The sequence below is a fragment of the Cyprinus carpio genome, chromosome B9, assembly GCF_018340385.1.
Source record: "Cyprinus carpio isolate SPL01 chromosome B9, ASM1834038v1, whole genome shotgun sequence".
In the NCBI taxonomy this organism is placed as follows: domain Eukaryota; kingdom Metazoa; phylum Chordata; class Actinopteri; order Cypriniformes; family Cyprinidae; genus Cyprinus; species Cyprinus carpio.
The window spans coordinates 5,380,680-5,396,280 of NC_056605.1; the positions used below are offsets into that span (position 1 = coordinate 5,380,680).

Below are 15,601 nucleotides of genomic sequence, written 5' to 3' on the forward strand. Positions count from 1 at the left end.
GGGGTGTTAATAATTGATCCATAGGCACTGTCGTTAGCCAATCATAACAGTGGGCGTTACCACTGAACTCATAAAGGGGAAACAACCCAAAAACAGACTGTTTGAATCAAAGGATGAGAAACAGGGAGGGAAAATGTCATAATTCACTACATTTTAAAAGTTTTTTTTTTTTAAAAAACTATAGTAATACTATAATTGCACCTAGGGAACCATAATAATAAAATAAAAAAACCCATGTCATGACCCCTTTAAATAGAATTAGAATAGAGAGTGCTAGAGTTCGAGGGTCACATGAAGATGCATGGAAAACGTCCTACATCAATGTGCTTTTATAGAAGAAAATCTATTATAACACAATGAAATTGGTTGCAGCATCATTCATCCCTACCAAACAAAACAATCATCATATCAAGACCATCTCAAGCTGAACTGAGTAATGTTGAAGCTTCGGAAGTCCGAGTTTATTGAACCAATTGCTTCACAAAATGATTCACTTCTTTCAAAGCGCTCGAAACAGTGGCGGCACCCGCTGGTCAAAACTGCGCAGATGCAACGTAAACACAGTCAAAGCGCGGGTTATAATTTATTCTCTAATAGCAGAGGTGGGCCGTCAGGGTCCGCGGGGCCTTCTCTGCTTGCCCTATAAAAATAAAATTGTGTAAAAAAATTATTATTATTTAGGTATTATTTTCATTTGTGTAATGTCCACAAAATGGCCTATGATTAGTTTCGTTGAGGCTGAACTGGAATATCCTACATAAAAAAGCACACAGACTGTATAATAACAGGGCCAGCACTACAGATAGTGCTTCCCTCTTGTTCAAAGATGTGTAACGAGCATAAGTGACAGAATCATCAGCCAATCAAATTTTGACGTTCCATGACAGCACGCCCTCTGGGCCCAGCCAGGGTTGCCAGGTTTTCTGATAAAACCCACCCAATCACGTTTCGAGGTGTCCACCGTTAAAAATCGCGTTCCATGAGTTAAATACAAGTTTTTGGCGGGGTTCCCCTGTTAAAATTCTCATTTCAGGGGCTAAATATCACGTCACTGAGGTCGCGCTTCAACCAGCTGACATGAAAAACAACTCGCGTCAACAGTGTTAAAGTAGCCCAATTTGGCAACACTGCGCCCAGCGTTCAGTTGGGAATTTCCAAGCCGCTGTCGCCGGCGCCTCTATCTGCCTTTTCAAGGCGCTCTTTCAAACAAAAGAGGAATAACTGAAGGATAAACTACTGCCAACCGCCAGTAAAACACCAAAGAAGAAGAAGAAGAAGGATAAACTACTCAAACTGAATTCGCTAACAACGGTTTTGTGCGCCATTTCAGAGATCGCAACTGTGAGCGGCTAACAGCTAGCACCTAGCACAACGAGTAAAGGGACATGGAGTGACAGACGCGCGGACTTTATTTACAAGTGACAGGTGAGCGCTTTATGATTCGACGAGTATTGAATCATGCACATTGTTATGGAGGTGTATGTGATGGTTGATAATACTGTGGATGTCCAGCATTTGTACAGTTCTGCTGCTGCAGGCACGTCGTCATTTTAGAGTGACGTGGATGTTCATAGTGACCCGTGTATTGGTGGATTACTTTTACTGATCCATGTAGGGAAATTTACTTTGAATTTAACCCACCCCCATCTAGTCTCCTGTTGAAATTGTTGCTCAGCTGTGTTTGGTAAATAGGCCAGTTAGATCAATTAAGTAGCGTAGCCTCTATCTTTTAACTTAAAATTGAAACGAAATTATAAAGCTAACCCGAGATCGGTTACAACCATTATTAGCCACTGCTTGACTATGTTTGGGCATGACAAGGGACGACCAATCATTTTATCACATCGACCATAGGCCACGCCCACCTGCGTTTAGCCGCGTTACGCACAGTGCGTGTGTTTCAGTTGTGTTTCTGTGCAGACGTCGAAGGATTTCAGTCTCGGGAGACAGCGGATGGTTTACTGTAACTTGACCAGGCCATCTGGGTTCGCCCAGTGAATTAGTTCGGCGGATTTGACTGCGGATTGTTTTGTAAACGAGGTACAGTGTCATAGAGAGTGCAGGATCCACCTAATTGTATTGAATCTGACAGCAGCTGCATCGCGAAACCGTAAGTAAACAATTTCATTATGCATTTTCTGTAAATGTGTGGATAATGAATCACTTAATGAGGCTTTGGTACAACTGGTCTATGATAGAGCTCATAGTACATTTATATAGTGGATGATATTCGAATGACATTAGACAATCATAAGTGGCCTTTTATTGGAGCCACCCCTTAAAAACCGATCATTTCCGACAGAGGGTCTGATGAGGGTTGAAAATAATAATGATTCTTTTGTTAACATCAAAGTGAGCCTCAAGGAATACAATCATAATAATAAATTTAAAATAAATTCAGAGCCATGGCAGTTTAAAAGATGCGATTCTCATCAACCAATCATCATCGCGAGAGAGAGGCGGCCCGTTTTTGAATATTAAATGAGAAGCTTCTGACGCGTTCTCTGTATGACGTAACGTGTCCGGCCTTATCACAGCAAGAACTGTTACAACGTAGTTTAATTAATTAGTTATGAAAAAATAACGATTAAAATATGTTACGGCGTCTCCAAGCACACAAAAACAAGAACCCGCTTTTTTACCGAGTTCACCAATGATTCAGTTAGCTATTCATAAAGATTTGCTTCATTCCTGAATCAATCAGCCGTTTGAACGAATCGAATGAATGAATCAATGACTCAGTGACTTATTCATTAAGACATTTTAATGCCACCTACTGGCAGTTTTAGTTTCTTTAGCGTATAATTGCATAAAAATCATATTTAAATATTATAAAAAAAAACTATATTAATAAAAACGAATTAAAGGGATAGTTAATCTAAACATTAAAAAAAATAAAATTGTAATATCGATTTCATGCATTTCTTTAACAAAATAATGGCTTTAAATTATTTTTTGTTGGTAATTTCTCAGCCAAATTTGATTAATATGTGATTAATTAGATTAATTAATTGCCACACTGTGTAATTCATTAGATTCAAAAATGTAAACAATTGACAGCCCTAGAAGAAATACTCCGAGCTTGATAGTCTTCGGTGACTTATTAATAATAAAATGTATAATACTACAAAAGCAGGACGTCCTCTCAGAAGCCAGCATTGGTAGTCTTTGCATCACAGCTTCACTCATCACAGAGCTTGATGAAGCACCTCAGTGGGTGAGCGATGGGCCTCTGTGTTCAGTTTCCCGCCGGGTCGCTGTCTTGGATGGTGATGTTGAGAGCTGTTCCTCCACACTATATGTATGGGAAGGAATCACGGCGTCAGGTGGTGTGACGCTCTCACTCACCCTTGCTCAGCTGAGTCACTCTTACCATAGCGAATACCTGCTTTATATCTCTCACTGACAGTGAAGATCAATAGTGAAGCTTCGCTCGGTGGGTGACGGTTGGGGTCCAATTCAGCTTCCTGCGTGAGGCTGACACGTGTTTGTTAGGTGTTGTGCTGAACTTGGTGGAGCTGGAAGGAGACCAGCACCTCCTGTAATAATAATAATAATAATATATTTGCAAATAAACTGTGATGCACTGACTACCAATGGGAGAAAGGAAAGTGGTCTGCAAAGAGATAATAAAGAATAAGAATAATAGAGAAAACTAAAATATTAATGAATAATTTAATAGCAGTAGTAGCAAATAGTACATGGGTCAGGGTTCTAACCGAGCAGCTTTGTCGGTGTTGTCTTTGTTTAATGTTTCTCTTGTGTCATAACACATTGCTTTGTCTTTGTTTGTGTCTGCCATGTGTTCCTTTGGTTCCACCTCCTTTCTTTCCTTGGTCACGCCCTCTTGTCACGCCCCTTGTCTTGTGCTCATTTCATTAATTGAGCTGCACTTTGCTCCCTTTATATTGTGCTGTTTTTTCCTCTTGTGTTGGCTGGTTCATCTTGTGCCAGAGACAGTTACTGACTTGCTGCTTTGTATTCCAGTCTTGCCCTTTTATTTGCTGTGATTGTGTATCCTTGCTATAGTTTTTGCTCTTGATTTCTCATTTTTGTTTTGTTCTTCAGTTGTCTTGCTTATATTTGTAATGTTTTCTTTAGTTGTTCATCAGTCTTGTTTCTAGTTTTGTATTCTTGTTACTGCTTGGATTTGATACTGTTAGTCTAAACTCAGATATTTCCTTTACTTATTTGTTTAAATTGGTGTTGTTTTGTGGTCTTGAGTGGTGTTTTGTTGTGTTCTTGTGTGTTTGTGCTGTGTGTTCCCTCCAGCCTGATGCTTGTTTCATACATACTGTACGCCGTTTGCAGTGCGTATGCAGTCCATGTGCTTTACGTATGTGGTGCAGAAGCAGCACGGACTCATTTTGCTTTCACACAAACAACATTTATCTGTTATTTTGATTTCAAATCCGAATGTTGTTGCTGAAAATGCTTTTTCAGCATTGTGATCCTCCTGTGACTCTGCGGTGAGTATAGGAGAACGCTGGAGACTCAGCAGTGAGTATAGAAGATCGCTTGAGACAGCGGTGAGTGTAGGTGATCGCTGGAGACTTAAAGGAGAGTATAGGAGATCGCTTAAGACACAGCGGTGAGTATAGGAGATCTCTGGAGACTTAAAGGAGAGTATAGGAGATCGCTGGAGACTCAGCGGTGAGTATAGGAGATCGCTGGAGACTCAGCGGTGCATGTAGGAGATCGCTGGAGACTCAGCGGTGAGTATAGGAGATCGCTGGAAACACAGCGGTGAGTATAGGAGATCGCTGGAGACTCAGCGGTGAGTATAGGAGATCGCTGGAGACACAGCGGTGAGTATAGGAGATCGCTGGAGACTCGGTGGTGAGTAAAGGAGATCGCTGGAGACTTGGAGGTGAGTAGAGGAGAACGCTGGAGACTAAGTAGTGAGTATAGGAGAACGCTGGAGACTCAGTGGTGAGTATAGGAGATCGCTGGAGATCGCTGGAGACACAACGGTGAGTATAGGAGATCGCTGGAGACTCAGCGGTGAGTATAGGAGATCGCTGGAGAGACAGCGGTGAGTATAGGAGATCGCTGGAGACAGTGGTGAGTATAGGAGTTCGCTGGAGACTCAGCGGTGAGAATAGGAGATCGCTGGAGACACAGCGGTGAGTATAAGAGATCGCTGGAGACACAGCGGTGAGTATAGGAGATCGCTGGAGACACAGCGGTGAGTATAGGAGATCGCTGGAGACTCAGCGGTGAGTATAGGAGATCGCTGGAGACTCAGCGGTGAGTATAGGAGATCGCTGGAGACAGCGGTGAGTATAGGAGATCGCTGGAGACAGTGGTGAGTATAGGAGTATGGAGACTCAGCGGTGAGTATAGGAGATCGCTGGAGACACAGCGGTGAGTATAAGAGATCGCTGGAGACACAGCGGTGAGTATAGGAGATCGCTGGAGACTCAGCGGTGAGTATAGGATATCGCTGGAGACTCAGCGGTGAGTATAGGAGATCGCTGGAGACTCAGCGGTGAGTATAGGAGATCGCTGGAGACTCAGCGGTGAGTATAGGAGATCGCTGGAGACTCAGCGGTGAGTATAGGAGATCGCTGGAGACTCAGCGGTGAGTATAGGAGATCGCTGGAGACACAGCGGTGAGTATAGAAAATCTCTGGAGACAGCGGTGTGAGTATAGGAGATCTCTGGAGACTCAGCGGTGAGTATAGGAGATCTCTGGAGACAGCGGTGTGAGTATAGGAGATCTCTGGAGACTCAGCGGTGAGTATAGGAGATCTCTGTAGACAGCGGTGTGAGTATAGGAGATCTCTGTAGACAGCGGTGTGAGTATAGGAGATCTCTGGAGACAGCGGTGTGAGTATAGGAGATCTCTGGAGACAGCGGTGTGAGTACAGGAGATCTCTGGAGACAGCAGTGTGAGTACAGGAGATCTCTGGAGATAGCGGTGTGAGTATAGGAGATCTCTGGAGACTCAGCGGTGAGTACAGGAGATCTCTGGAGACAGCGGTGTGAGTATAGGAGATCTCTGGAGACTCAGCGGTGAGTACAGGAGATCTCTGGAGACAGCAGTGTGAGTACAGGAGATCTCTGGAGATAGCGGTGTGAGTATAGGAGATCTCTGGAGACTCAGCGGTGAGTATAAGAGATCTCTGGAGACAGCGGTGTGAGTATAGGAGATCTCTGGAGACTCAGCGGTGAGTATAAGAGATCTCTGGAGACAGCGGTGTGAGTATAGGAGATCTCTGGAGACAGCGGTGTGAGTATAGGAGATCTCTGGAGACAGCGGTGTGAGTATAGGAGATCTCTGGAGACTCAGCGGTGAGTATAGGAGATCTCTGGAGACAGCGGTGTGAGTATAGGAGATCTCTGGAGATTCAGCGGTGAGTATAGGAGATCTCTGGAGACAGCGGTGTGAGTATAGGAGATCTCTGGAGACTCAGCGGTGAGTATAGGAGATCTCTGGAGACTCACCAGTGAGTATAGGAGATCTCTGGAGACAGCGGTGAGTATAGGAGATCTCTGGAGACCGCAGTGAGTATAGAAGATCGCTGGAGACTCAAAGGAGATCGCTGGAGACTCAGAGGTAAGTATAAGAGATCACTGGAGACTTAGGCTGCATTTACACTGCAGGTCTTGATACCCAAATCCGATTTTCTGACTATATCCGATTTTTTTGACGACCTGCTTACATCATCTTTTAAAAGTGACCCGTATCCGATTTTTGTATTTACACTATACACTGCTGAAACTACCAAATGTAGATGTTCTGACCTGGAAAAGGAAGTAAAACAGCACGAAATTCAATGGATGCAGATGCAAATAAAATTATACAGTGTTTTGCTTTCCACAATATTTTGAAAAGTCAACAAAAAAAAAAAAAAAAAAAAAACAACAAAACATCTCGTACGGCGGAGAAAAAAGCGCTTAAACCGTGCCTCCCCATATCTCGTGACATGTCTTCTAACACAGATTTATTTCTGTAACAACCCTGCATTTTTGCCTGTACTGTCTCTTCGCCCCAAAGACTTAAAAGACATGAAACCTCTGCATTGCTCCACTGTGTGTATCCTTCGTCCTCCATCGCGCCTATAATAAGTCATGTGATCTCAGTTGGTGGCGTCCACCTGAGTTGACGTCACTTTTTTAATGACGTACGACTCGCATTTACTGGGGAATATCCGATTTGTCTGCTTACATGGCACACGCAAATGCACGTATCCGATTCATATCCGATTTATTACCACATATGAATGAGGCCTGAATCCGATCTGAGAAAATCGGAATCCATGCGGTTTTTTCCTGCTTACACGGTCACCGGTCATATCTGATCTGTGCCACATGAGAGGAAAAAATCGGAATTGGGCCACTTGAACCATGCAGTGTAAATGGGGCCTTAAAGGGAGAGTATATGAGATCTCTGGAGACAGTGGTGAAGATAAAATCACTTGAGGATCGTTTACAAGCACAAGGAGTGGTTCCATAAGGGTGACAAGACAGTGGGTGCTTCCAAAATGAAAGGACACTTCCTTATAAGGCTGCATATCTAAGCTGTCATGTCATCAAGTTTCATCAAAGCATGTCTCAATGTGAAGGATCCTTAGTAGGCATAGAGGTGTCCCTCTCTGTTAAAATCATGTTCTGGGCACCCTCTCCCTCACTGGGCTCTTGGAATCGTCCAGACTTCCCACCTATTATGGCGCCCCTGCACTCACTAGACCATCTCATTCTAGCGCAGGGATAGGCAACGTCGGTCCTGGAGTGCCGCTGTCCTGCAGAGGTTAGCTCTAACCCTAATCAAACACACCTGAACAAGCTAATCAAGGTCTTCAGGATTACTAAGGCTACAGACTAGTGAGGTTTTTTTCAGGGCTGGAGCTAAACTCTGCAGGACATCGGCAATCCAGGACCGACGTTGCCTACCCCGTTCTAGCGTTTAATGCTGTGAATGACTCTAGCCTTGAAGCCTCAGAAGGACTCGACTAGGAAGAACACATCATCACTTTACCAAAATGCTTCTGTTCAAAATTTTAAAAAATGCTGACGATTATTAAAGAAAATAATGTTAGCCTATCCCTCAGTTTGTGAAAATACAAACTCGTATTGTGTGTACATTAATTTATAATGGAAGCCTGTGTGGGGTTTTGCTTTTTTCATTGGAATAAACATTAAAATTCACAGAGTTTCAAAAACATAACCTTAAAACGTATACAGTATACATGTTAACATAAAACTATACAAAAAAAGGTTACTTACCATATGAGCAATATTATTAATTTTTAACTGCTTTGATGACAATGTAAATCTGGTAAATTTCGCATGACGTGTGGATACTAGAAATGTACTGTTTGTTTACATAGAAAAAACTTGGTAATGCTTTATTTTACATTACGCGCTCTGACAATAGTATAATAATAGTAAAATGATTCATAACTACTTGCAACTAACTCTAAATCAAAGCCCTAATTCTGTAGTAGTACATGTTAATATTACTCAGTGCTTGAATGTACAGTTACACCTGTAATAAGGACACTGTAAAATAAAGTGTATCCAAAAAATCCACAAGAGGAATTACAAACGTAGATTATCAAAAGTTCATCCTAGAACAGCAGTCCCACACATAAAGTACAATTTAAAGAGCCAGTAAGATGAAAATTCTAAGCTTCCTATCACTGTTTATAAGTCCTGTACAACAGGTTTAAATCCATGCAAGGTTAAAAAACATTGTCATTTTGTCAAAATATCATTTTAAAATTACCTCAATTCTCAGAGATCCCCAAACGGTTCGCGCGAAGCTGTTCAAAAGATTCAGTTTCCTTAAACCCCACCTTTCGGTAGCATACTGTGTTCTGATTGGTCAACTGACATAGTCAGTTTTGATTGGTTGTTCCGCATGTACGTGTTGTAAAACGAAACGCCCATAGCTCACCTAGCTCACATAGCTCAATATGAGCCAGAATCTGAAGAGGAAACAGACGAAGTCGTTCAACCGGCCACACAATTAAATCAACAAATTGACTCAGTGGTAAGTTTAAACTTTGTATGGTAAATTATGTGATAAAGCAATGTCGCTTTCTTGCACTCGTTTATGACGATTTACTTATTAAGGTGCACGTGTGGGAACTGTCACAGAATGCCCACCGAGTCTGAAAACCTTTGCTGTCAGGAGGTACAACAGGTAGTATAATTATATACTTTTATATTGTAATCACATTTTTTCCTTTTGACGCTTATTTTATGTATACTAGTTATAATGTTGTGACATTGACACCCATGATATAGTATAATGTGTAGAGTTTGGTTCCAAAACTTGATTGCTCAGTTTTAAAATGTTTATGTTATTAAGTTTAATTGTACTAGCCGTATTTGTTATTAGTTATGAATGCTTAACTTAGATCAAAACAAACCAACTTCAGTTTTATTCATATTAAGGTTATGTATTTTTAAAACCAAACTCTTCCTATGTGTCTTTATTTTTATTTAGATTTTTACCTACCTTTTCTCTGTGTAAATAGTTTCCAATTTCACCACTTTTAAATTACCTCTATGTATATGCTTATAAATAAACATGCCTTGCCAATTGTTAAATATTCTGTGTGTTACCTTAAAAAATTTATATTTAGAATGTTACCAGTTAATTTAAATTTCATTAATACTACTTTATAAAGTAAAATTGTCTTGATAGTAATTTATATTTTTCTTATTAGGTAATAAGAAGAATTCAACAGATTCCAGTGCCTCCAATCTGCATGATTCTGCATCCAGGCTTTGAAGCAAACTGTCTCAATCCGTATACCCTCCAGAACATTCATAATATATATAGAAGCGACTATGGTCCATTAAGACGCCGAACAAGAGAGGAGTAAGTTTGTAATGAGAATTAGCAGGACTAATGAAATATAGAAATTGAATAAAACAACAACTTTAATTGCCTCTAAAGGACGATCAATGACTTGAAAACTTGTAATGAAATAAACTTTATATGTAAAAAGATATATTTTTATTTACAAATAGAAATTTAGTAAGAATGTCTTCTCTTTGAAAAATAGGCAATTCCGACATTTGGCATATCGGAGCTTTGTTAGCTGGTGCTGGGGCTTCTTAGGCCGACATGTCAGAGTGGTCATTCCTTCCTGTGTTGTATCCCGGATACGCCAGGAGTTTCCAGATCTGGCTGGTTGCTATGTTGGCTTTCGGCCACCTCTCGACTGAACCGGGATACATGGCGAGCAATTGTTTCCTCCTTCGAGGGTCTCTCGAGCTCGGCAGAAATGGCCATGGGAACAGGAATTGCCTGTAGCTCCTCAACAAAAGGTGCAGGGTCTACTATAACCTCCTCGAAGACGAGCTTCATTAGGTCATCAACGTAATCTGAAAATATTTGTAAAAAAAAGAATTTTATTTATTTGATATTTATTTGAAATAAAAATGTTTACAATAAAAAGTTTAGAAACATACTGTATGTAGGCTCTGTTTTCAATGGCCTTGCAATGGGTTCTCCCTTCTTAGACTTGGGAAAAACCACTTTGAACACTGGTTTCCCTGTTGCAGTTGTTGCTTGTTCTCGACCAATGTTCTCGTTATGGTGTAGAACTGCAAGGAACAATCTGCAAAAAACAAATTAGCCCATAAAATCACAGGTTCCCTACATAATGCAATAAAAAAAAAAATATTTATTACCTGCACAACATTCCCATGAAAGGAAACACTACATTTTTGGGTGTAAACTTCAGTATCAAGCTGTGGAAAGCCTCCAGCGATGATGTCTGAAAGTGGTGACTTAACTTTGCCACATCTCTGAGAACCCTCTTGTTGCAGAGAACCTTCTCAACTTTGTGGAGTTCCAGCGATGCTTATATGTAATGACAATGTAGAAATGTAAATTCCATGCATGTGATGGTAGAGTAGCAAATGCATTCAATATATATTATCAGGGGTATTGTATGGCATAACAATAAATGTCTTGAATTTGATCAAAAAAACATATAAAACTTATTTTAATACCTGGATTAAACCATTTCGCAGCATTCTTGGACACACGGTCTGGATGGGCACACTTTGGGAAGGTGGGGCTGTCGTGTACATGCACATTCTGAATGTGATTCACAATGGATGACCACTTAGCCACCTTCTCTGGTCCCGTTGTAGAAGTTGAAGCACTCCAGTAGACATGGTTCCTTATGCTACGAAGCCACTTCTTCAAACCTACACACTCCTTGTTTTTTGATAGTTGCTCAAGCTTCTTTGACAGACCTGATTCAATGAGGTAAATGAGTATTGAAAAAGTATGACTATTAACTAAACTATATTATGTAGTAAAAAAAAAAACAATTACCTTTTTCAAAATGCCACACATCGTAAAACTGATTAATGCTGCGTTCTCTCAAATATTTCTGTATCTGAGTGTGACGGTCAGTCACAATGTAGTCGACTGTTAAGCCACTTGACTCTAGATGATCAAGACATCTCTTTAGGCCCTCTTTCTCCATATGGTAACTACCGCCGACTTCATTACTCTAGGTATACAACACAGTAACATCAGTCATTAAATAGAGAAATTATAAACTTGTGGAAAATAGAAAACAAGTTGTTCATGATTTTATTTTTAAAAAGCTGACCCACCTGAACAAGTTGTATGTCCAAAATAGTGCTGCTCTCTGTGTGCATCAACGTGTAACTCCCATATTTGGCTGAATGTCCTAAAATTAAACACAAGAGTAGATTTTAAAATTACATTAGACAATCAATAATGTGTACATTATCAATCTTCAAACCTTGTTTTCATTGTATTCTACAAAATAAAAAACTGTTACCAGGTGAGTCAGCACGCATATCTCCGGCAAGGCCAATGTTTCCACTCTGTCTAAACTTCTGGAAAAGTTTTTGTTGGTCCCTCTTCCATTTGTGGATTATGGCAGGCTCTAGGAAGCTCCTACAATGTCTCCGGAATGTTTCATACGTAAAAATCTGTAATTGCATGCCCTTGCAAATCTATGAGAAAAGTTGAAGTATTATGTAAAGATCATAACTTAGAATTGTGTGGTACAACAAAACGTTTCATGCTTACCTTTTGCACTTGGATGAATGATCCTCCGGTAAAATACGTGGCTGCAGATAACTGAAGGTTTCCGACGGGCGTACTACCAACAGTGGGCTGGCTCTCCCATTGCTTGTGGTAACTGCACTTGGGGCAAAGCTGGAGGAATGCCACATATGTACCAATCCGGCGTAGACTTACGTCACACTTGTGTTTACATATCGGGCATGTGGCAAACAGCTCACGCAGGCAGGTTTCAAACACAATGAATTTGTTATCACCATAGATTGTCCTCTGCACAAACCTAAAGTAAAAACATTTGTAACTATATTTAATTTATACAACATGTTTTGGTACATAATTAAACTTATGTGTACTTTGCTTACGAAATTTCAGATTCCTCAGATATTGTAGAGTCGCCTGGATTAAAGGTTGAGTCATGAGGTTCTCTGACTGACCCTTCTTCTTCCTCCTCCAAGTCCAGTCTAGGTCTTTTATGTGGTCGAAATCCAGTAGCCTTTACAGGTGTTGATGAAAATGGTACATCATAAACAGCTGCAGTGGTTTCTGTGTCAACAATTTTAAAAGAAACTGTTGCTTGTAATCCTGAAAAAAGAAAAACTTTTTATACATAGATACACACACACACAATTTATTTTTTTTATAATTATTGGAGTCAAAAATCTATTACTAAAACCCATTTAACATACCTTTGCTCCTAGTGTGTGTTTCTCTCAGTGTACCAGTAGATAGCTGTGTGCCAACAGACATCTTTGTCAGTTCTGTCTGTGTTCCCACTGACATTGTTTGTGGAGGATCAGTCTGACATTCCACCTCCACGAACAAGCTTTTGGGTGATTCAATCTGTTTTGATGTACTCTAAAAGAAAATTACAATATAAGTGCATTTACAACCAAAATAGAAGAACATAAATGTCCCCCAACACATTTATATGTACTTTGAAAAGATAGAAAGCATATATAAAAAATTAACATAGTAATAGTTATTTAACTGGGGCTACAACTACACAGAAACAATTTGCAACTTTAAAATACTGATCAGACAACACAACGACAAACAATTCACATATCTCAATACAATTGTCATTGAAGACCTAGAAGCTAAACGGTGCTTACACAACAAACCAAACAATTATTAAGCATGCTACATAAAACGTAAAAGCAACAATTATTAATAACACTTACAGGTTGTGATACGGAGGAGGAAGCTGATGCAAATACACTTGGAACTGAACCTTCCTTCAATATCAGCCGGCTCGCGAATCCAAGTTTGATTGCATTTAAGTTGGTAAAGCAATCGTCTAAAAAATGGTGTGAACAAAGCACAAGGCTCGGACTATACTTCTGTGGTACAGTTGTATATATGAATTGTAGCCACTTAGTCTTCAAATGCTCATCCTTGGGCAGATGAAAAAAGTTTTGCTTTTGAGTCGCACTTCAGAACACAGCGTCTCGTCGCCATGATGTTTTCTAGTTTTCACTGGAGTCTTGGAGCGCAATAAGTGGGCGTGTCGTATTCAAATAACTTGACAAGTTGACGTCATCTAGTCAGAGAAAAAGCTTCGGTCTTCTTACGATTCATAAAAATGACTCAGAGTCGACTCTTACTTTTGAAAGACAATAACTTTATATACGGTGCACTGTCATATTTCAAACTTTGCAGGATGTTTTTGTTCACTTAGATCTATGTTACACACTACATGAAAGGTAAATTTCAAAATTCCATGATAGGTGCTCTTTAAATAACACATTTTTGTATAGAAGAATCAATAAAATAGTTTTAACAAAAATATGCACTTAAATCTTCTGTCATCATGTACTCCATAGTGGTCTTTTGTAAATTAATTTCTGTAAACACATTCTTATGTAATTTACATATTTATTATTCATCTGCTCTCTTAACAGGGATCTGAACACTGGTGAGATTCTCCAGGATCAATACTTACAGTCTGCTTGGAAGACAAACAGCAGTATACTGGTAAAGTAATATGGATTTTAAGGGTTAGCTCGCCCTAAAATGATAACTGTTTTAACACTATATGCAAAGATACTCTGAGAATGGATATGATGTGTTGTTGTTATTGTGTGTGTTGAGCCGTGGACGCTGGACAGCTCCATCAGCGAGGAGAACAGACAGACCATTGAGAGCATGCTACTGGAGGAGCAGTATCCTTCACTCACATCACATTGATTAATTCTCATTTTGCTCATGTTTGGTTTTCACATCCCATAATGATAAATGGATATGACCGTTCATTAAAAGCATGTGGTTGTTTTTCCTACAAGAAATAGTATTTTGTTGTCAGTAAAAAAAGCGGCAAAGGTGGCATGGTCCTATGAGAAGACCAAAGTCAAAAAGTGAGCCCCCTTCTGTTCATGAATATGTAAACACCTACAAAACCATTCAAATGTTTGGTGTATGTAAGATTTATTTATAATAATCCAGGAAGAACACAACATTTTTCAAAAATGACTGTAAAGACTTTGGATTTGTTACAGAAGTTTCGCTTTTCAAGTAAATAGTGAAAATTCAGCTCTGCTGTCACAGGAATAAAAAAATAAAAATAAAAAAACGCATACAAAAATTTTTGGACTCAGTGAGCAAGGATCTTCAATGCCCAGTTTTTTAAACTTGAGGCTCAAAAGAAAGCTGTCATCGTTATATAATGTATGACTTGCCTTAAAAGTTATTCCCCAGTTTTTGGAGAGCTAAGATTTTTTCCTTATTTTGTTAATCATTTTTGTATAAGGGATGTTGGCACATGTTGCTAGTGCTGATGGCACACACATTAATATTCTGCCTTTAGGATAAATCGTCCAGGCCAAATACATCTTTTTCCCTGTATTTTTTATCAAATTAATGCAGCCTTGATGAGCATAAGAAATCCCTGTAAAAAACATTTAAAATCGTTCTGATCTCAATCTTTTGACCAGTAGTGTATATATACAAACACACGCACACACACACACTGAATATACATATTAGCGAAGTCAGAAAGTCTGCTTTATTTATAAAAGCTTTGTACAATATACATACAATGTAAACATAAATGCAAGGGGGTAAAAATTTCTTAAAGAAAAAAAAAAAAAACAAGTTTTGATTACTAGGTGAACAAATGATGTCTAAGTGTTTTCACACATGATCACTGTGAGTGTAAATCATTAAAATGGCAGTGATTCTCAAATAAATCAAAAGAGCTGTTAGTCTCGAATGATGTGTGTAATGTACAGAACTGTGTTTAGAGTTTTGCAAAAAGTTTGTTTTACAATATCAACCTGAGTTTAAAGCATGTAATGTGCTTGTAGTTTTGCAGACTTGGTCTAAAGATTAGGTACATGAGAGAATGGTTTCACTAAGTGGGCCTCAAGCATCACTTTTAGTGTCTAAGCAATGTTAAAAATTTGTAATATATGTCCAGTTACCAACGATACAATAAAACAGGTAGTAAGGGCTACTTTTTACTTACATGTCAGAGCCCATACTTCTTTACTTTAACTTGAGCAAAAAAGTGTATGTTATGATATTTTTGATTGTAATGATAATGTATATTTTAAGAGACTACCATTA

General features: G+C 39.5%; 1 protein-coding gene and 1 long non-coding RNA gene across 2 annotated transcripts; one reads left to right on the plus strand and one right to left on the minus strand.

The window, feature by feature from the left end:
* The first annotated feature begins 1,402 nt into the window (after positions 1–1,402).
* Positions 1,403–10,166, plus strand: LOC109093193. Its single transcript, XR_006155554.1, has 5 exons — positions 1,403–2,110; positions 8,934–9,001; positions 9,085–9,154; positions 9,684–9,838; positions 10,026–10,166. It is a non-coding gene; the product is annotated as an uncharacterized LOC109093193 (long non-coding RNA).
* On the minus strand, positions 9,954–13,733 carry LOC109046018. The gene is made up of 11 exons (XM_042730716.1): positions 13,219–13,733; positions 12,724–12,892; positions 12,400–12,619; positions 12,044–12,317; positions 11,790–11,967; positions 11,599–11,675; positions 11,312–11,492; positions 10,981–11,229; positions 10,657–10,828; positions 10,435–10,583; positions 9,954–10,347 (listed from the first exon to the last, which is right to left on the minus strand). The coding sequence occupies exons 2-11, from the start codon at positions 12,815–12,817 to the stop codon at positions 10,100–10,102; spliced, it is 1,842 nt and encodes a 613-aa protein (XP_042586650.1). The 5' UTR covers positions 12,818–12,892; positions 13,219–13,733; the 3' UTR covers positions 9,954–10,099.
* Between the last annotated feature and the right edge of the window lie 1,868 nt (positions 13,734–15,601).

Coding starts and splice junctions, on each gene's coding strand:
- LOC109046018 (XM_042730716.1), bottom strand. CDS start 12,817: ATGTCAGTGGGAACACAGACAGAACTGACAAAGATGTCTGTTGGCACA. Junction 11,968..12,043: donor CATTCATCCAAGTGCAAAAG/GTAAGCATGAAA, acceptor CTTTTCTCATAG/ATTTGCAAGGGCATGCAATT. Junction 11,676..11,789: donor TATGCGTGCTGACTCACCTG/GTAACAGTTTTT, acceptor GTTTAATTTTAG/GACATTCAGCCAAATATGGG.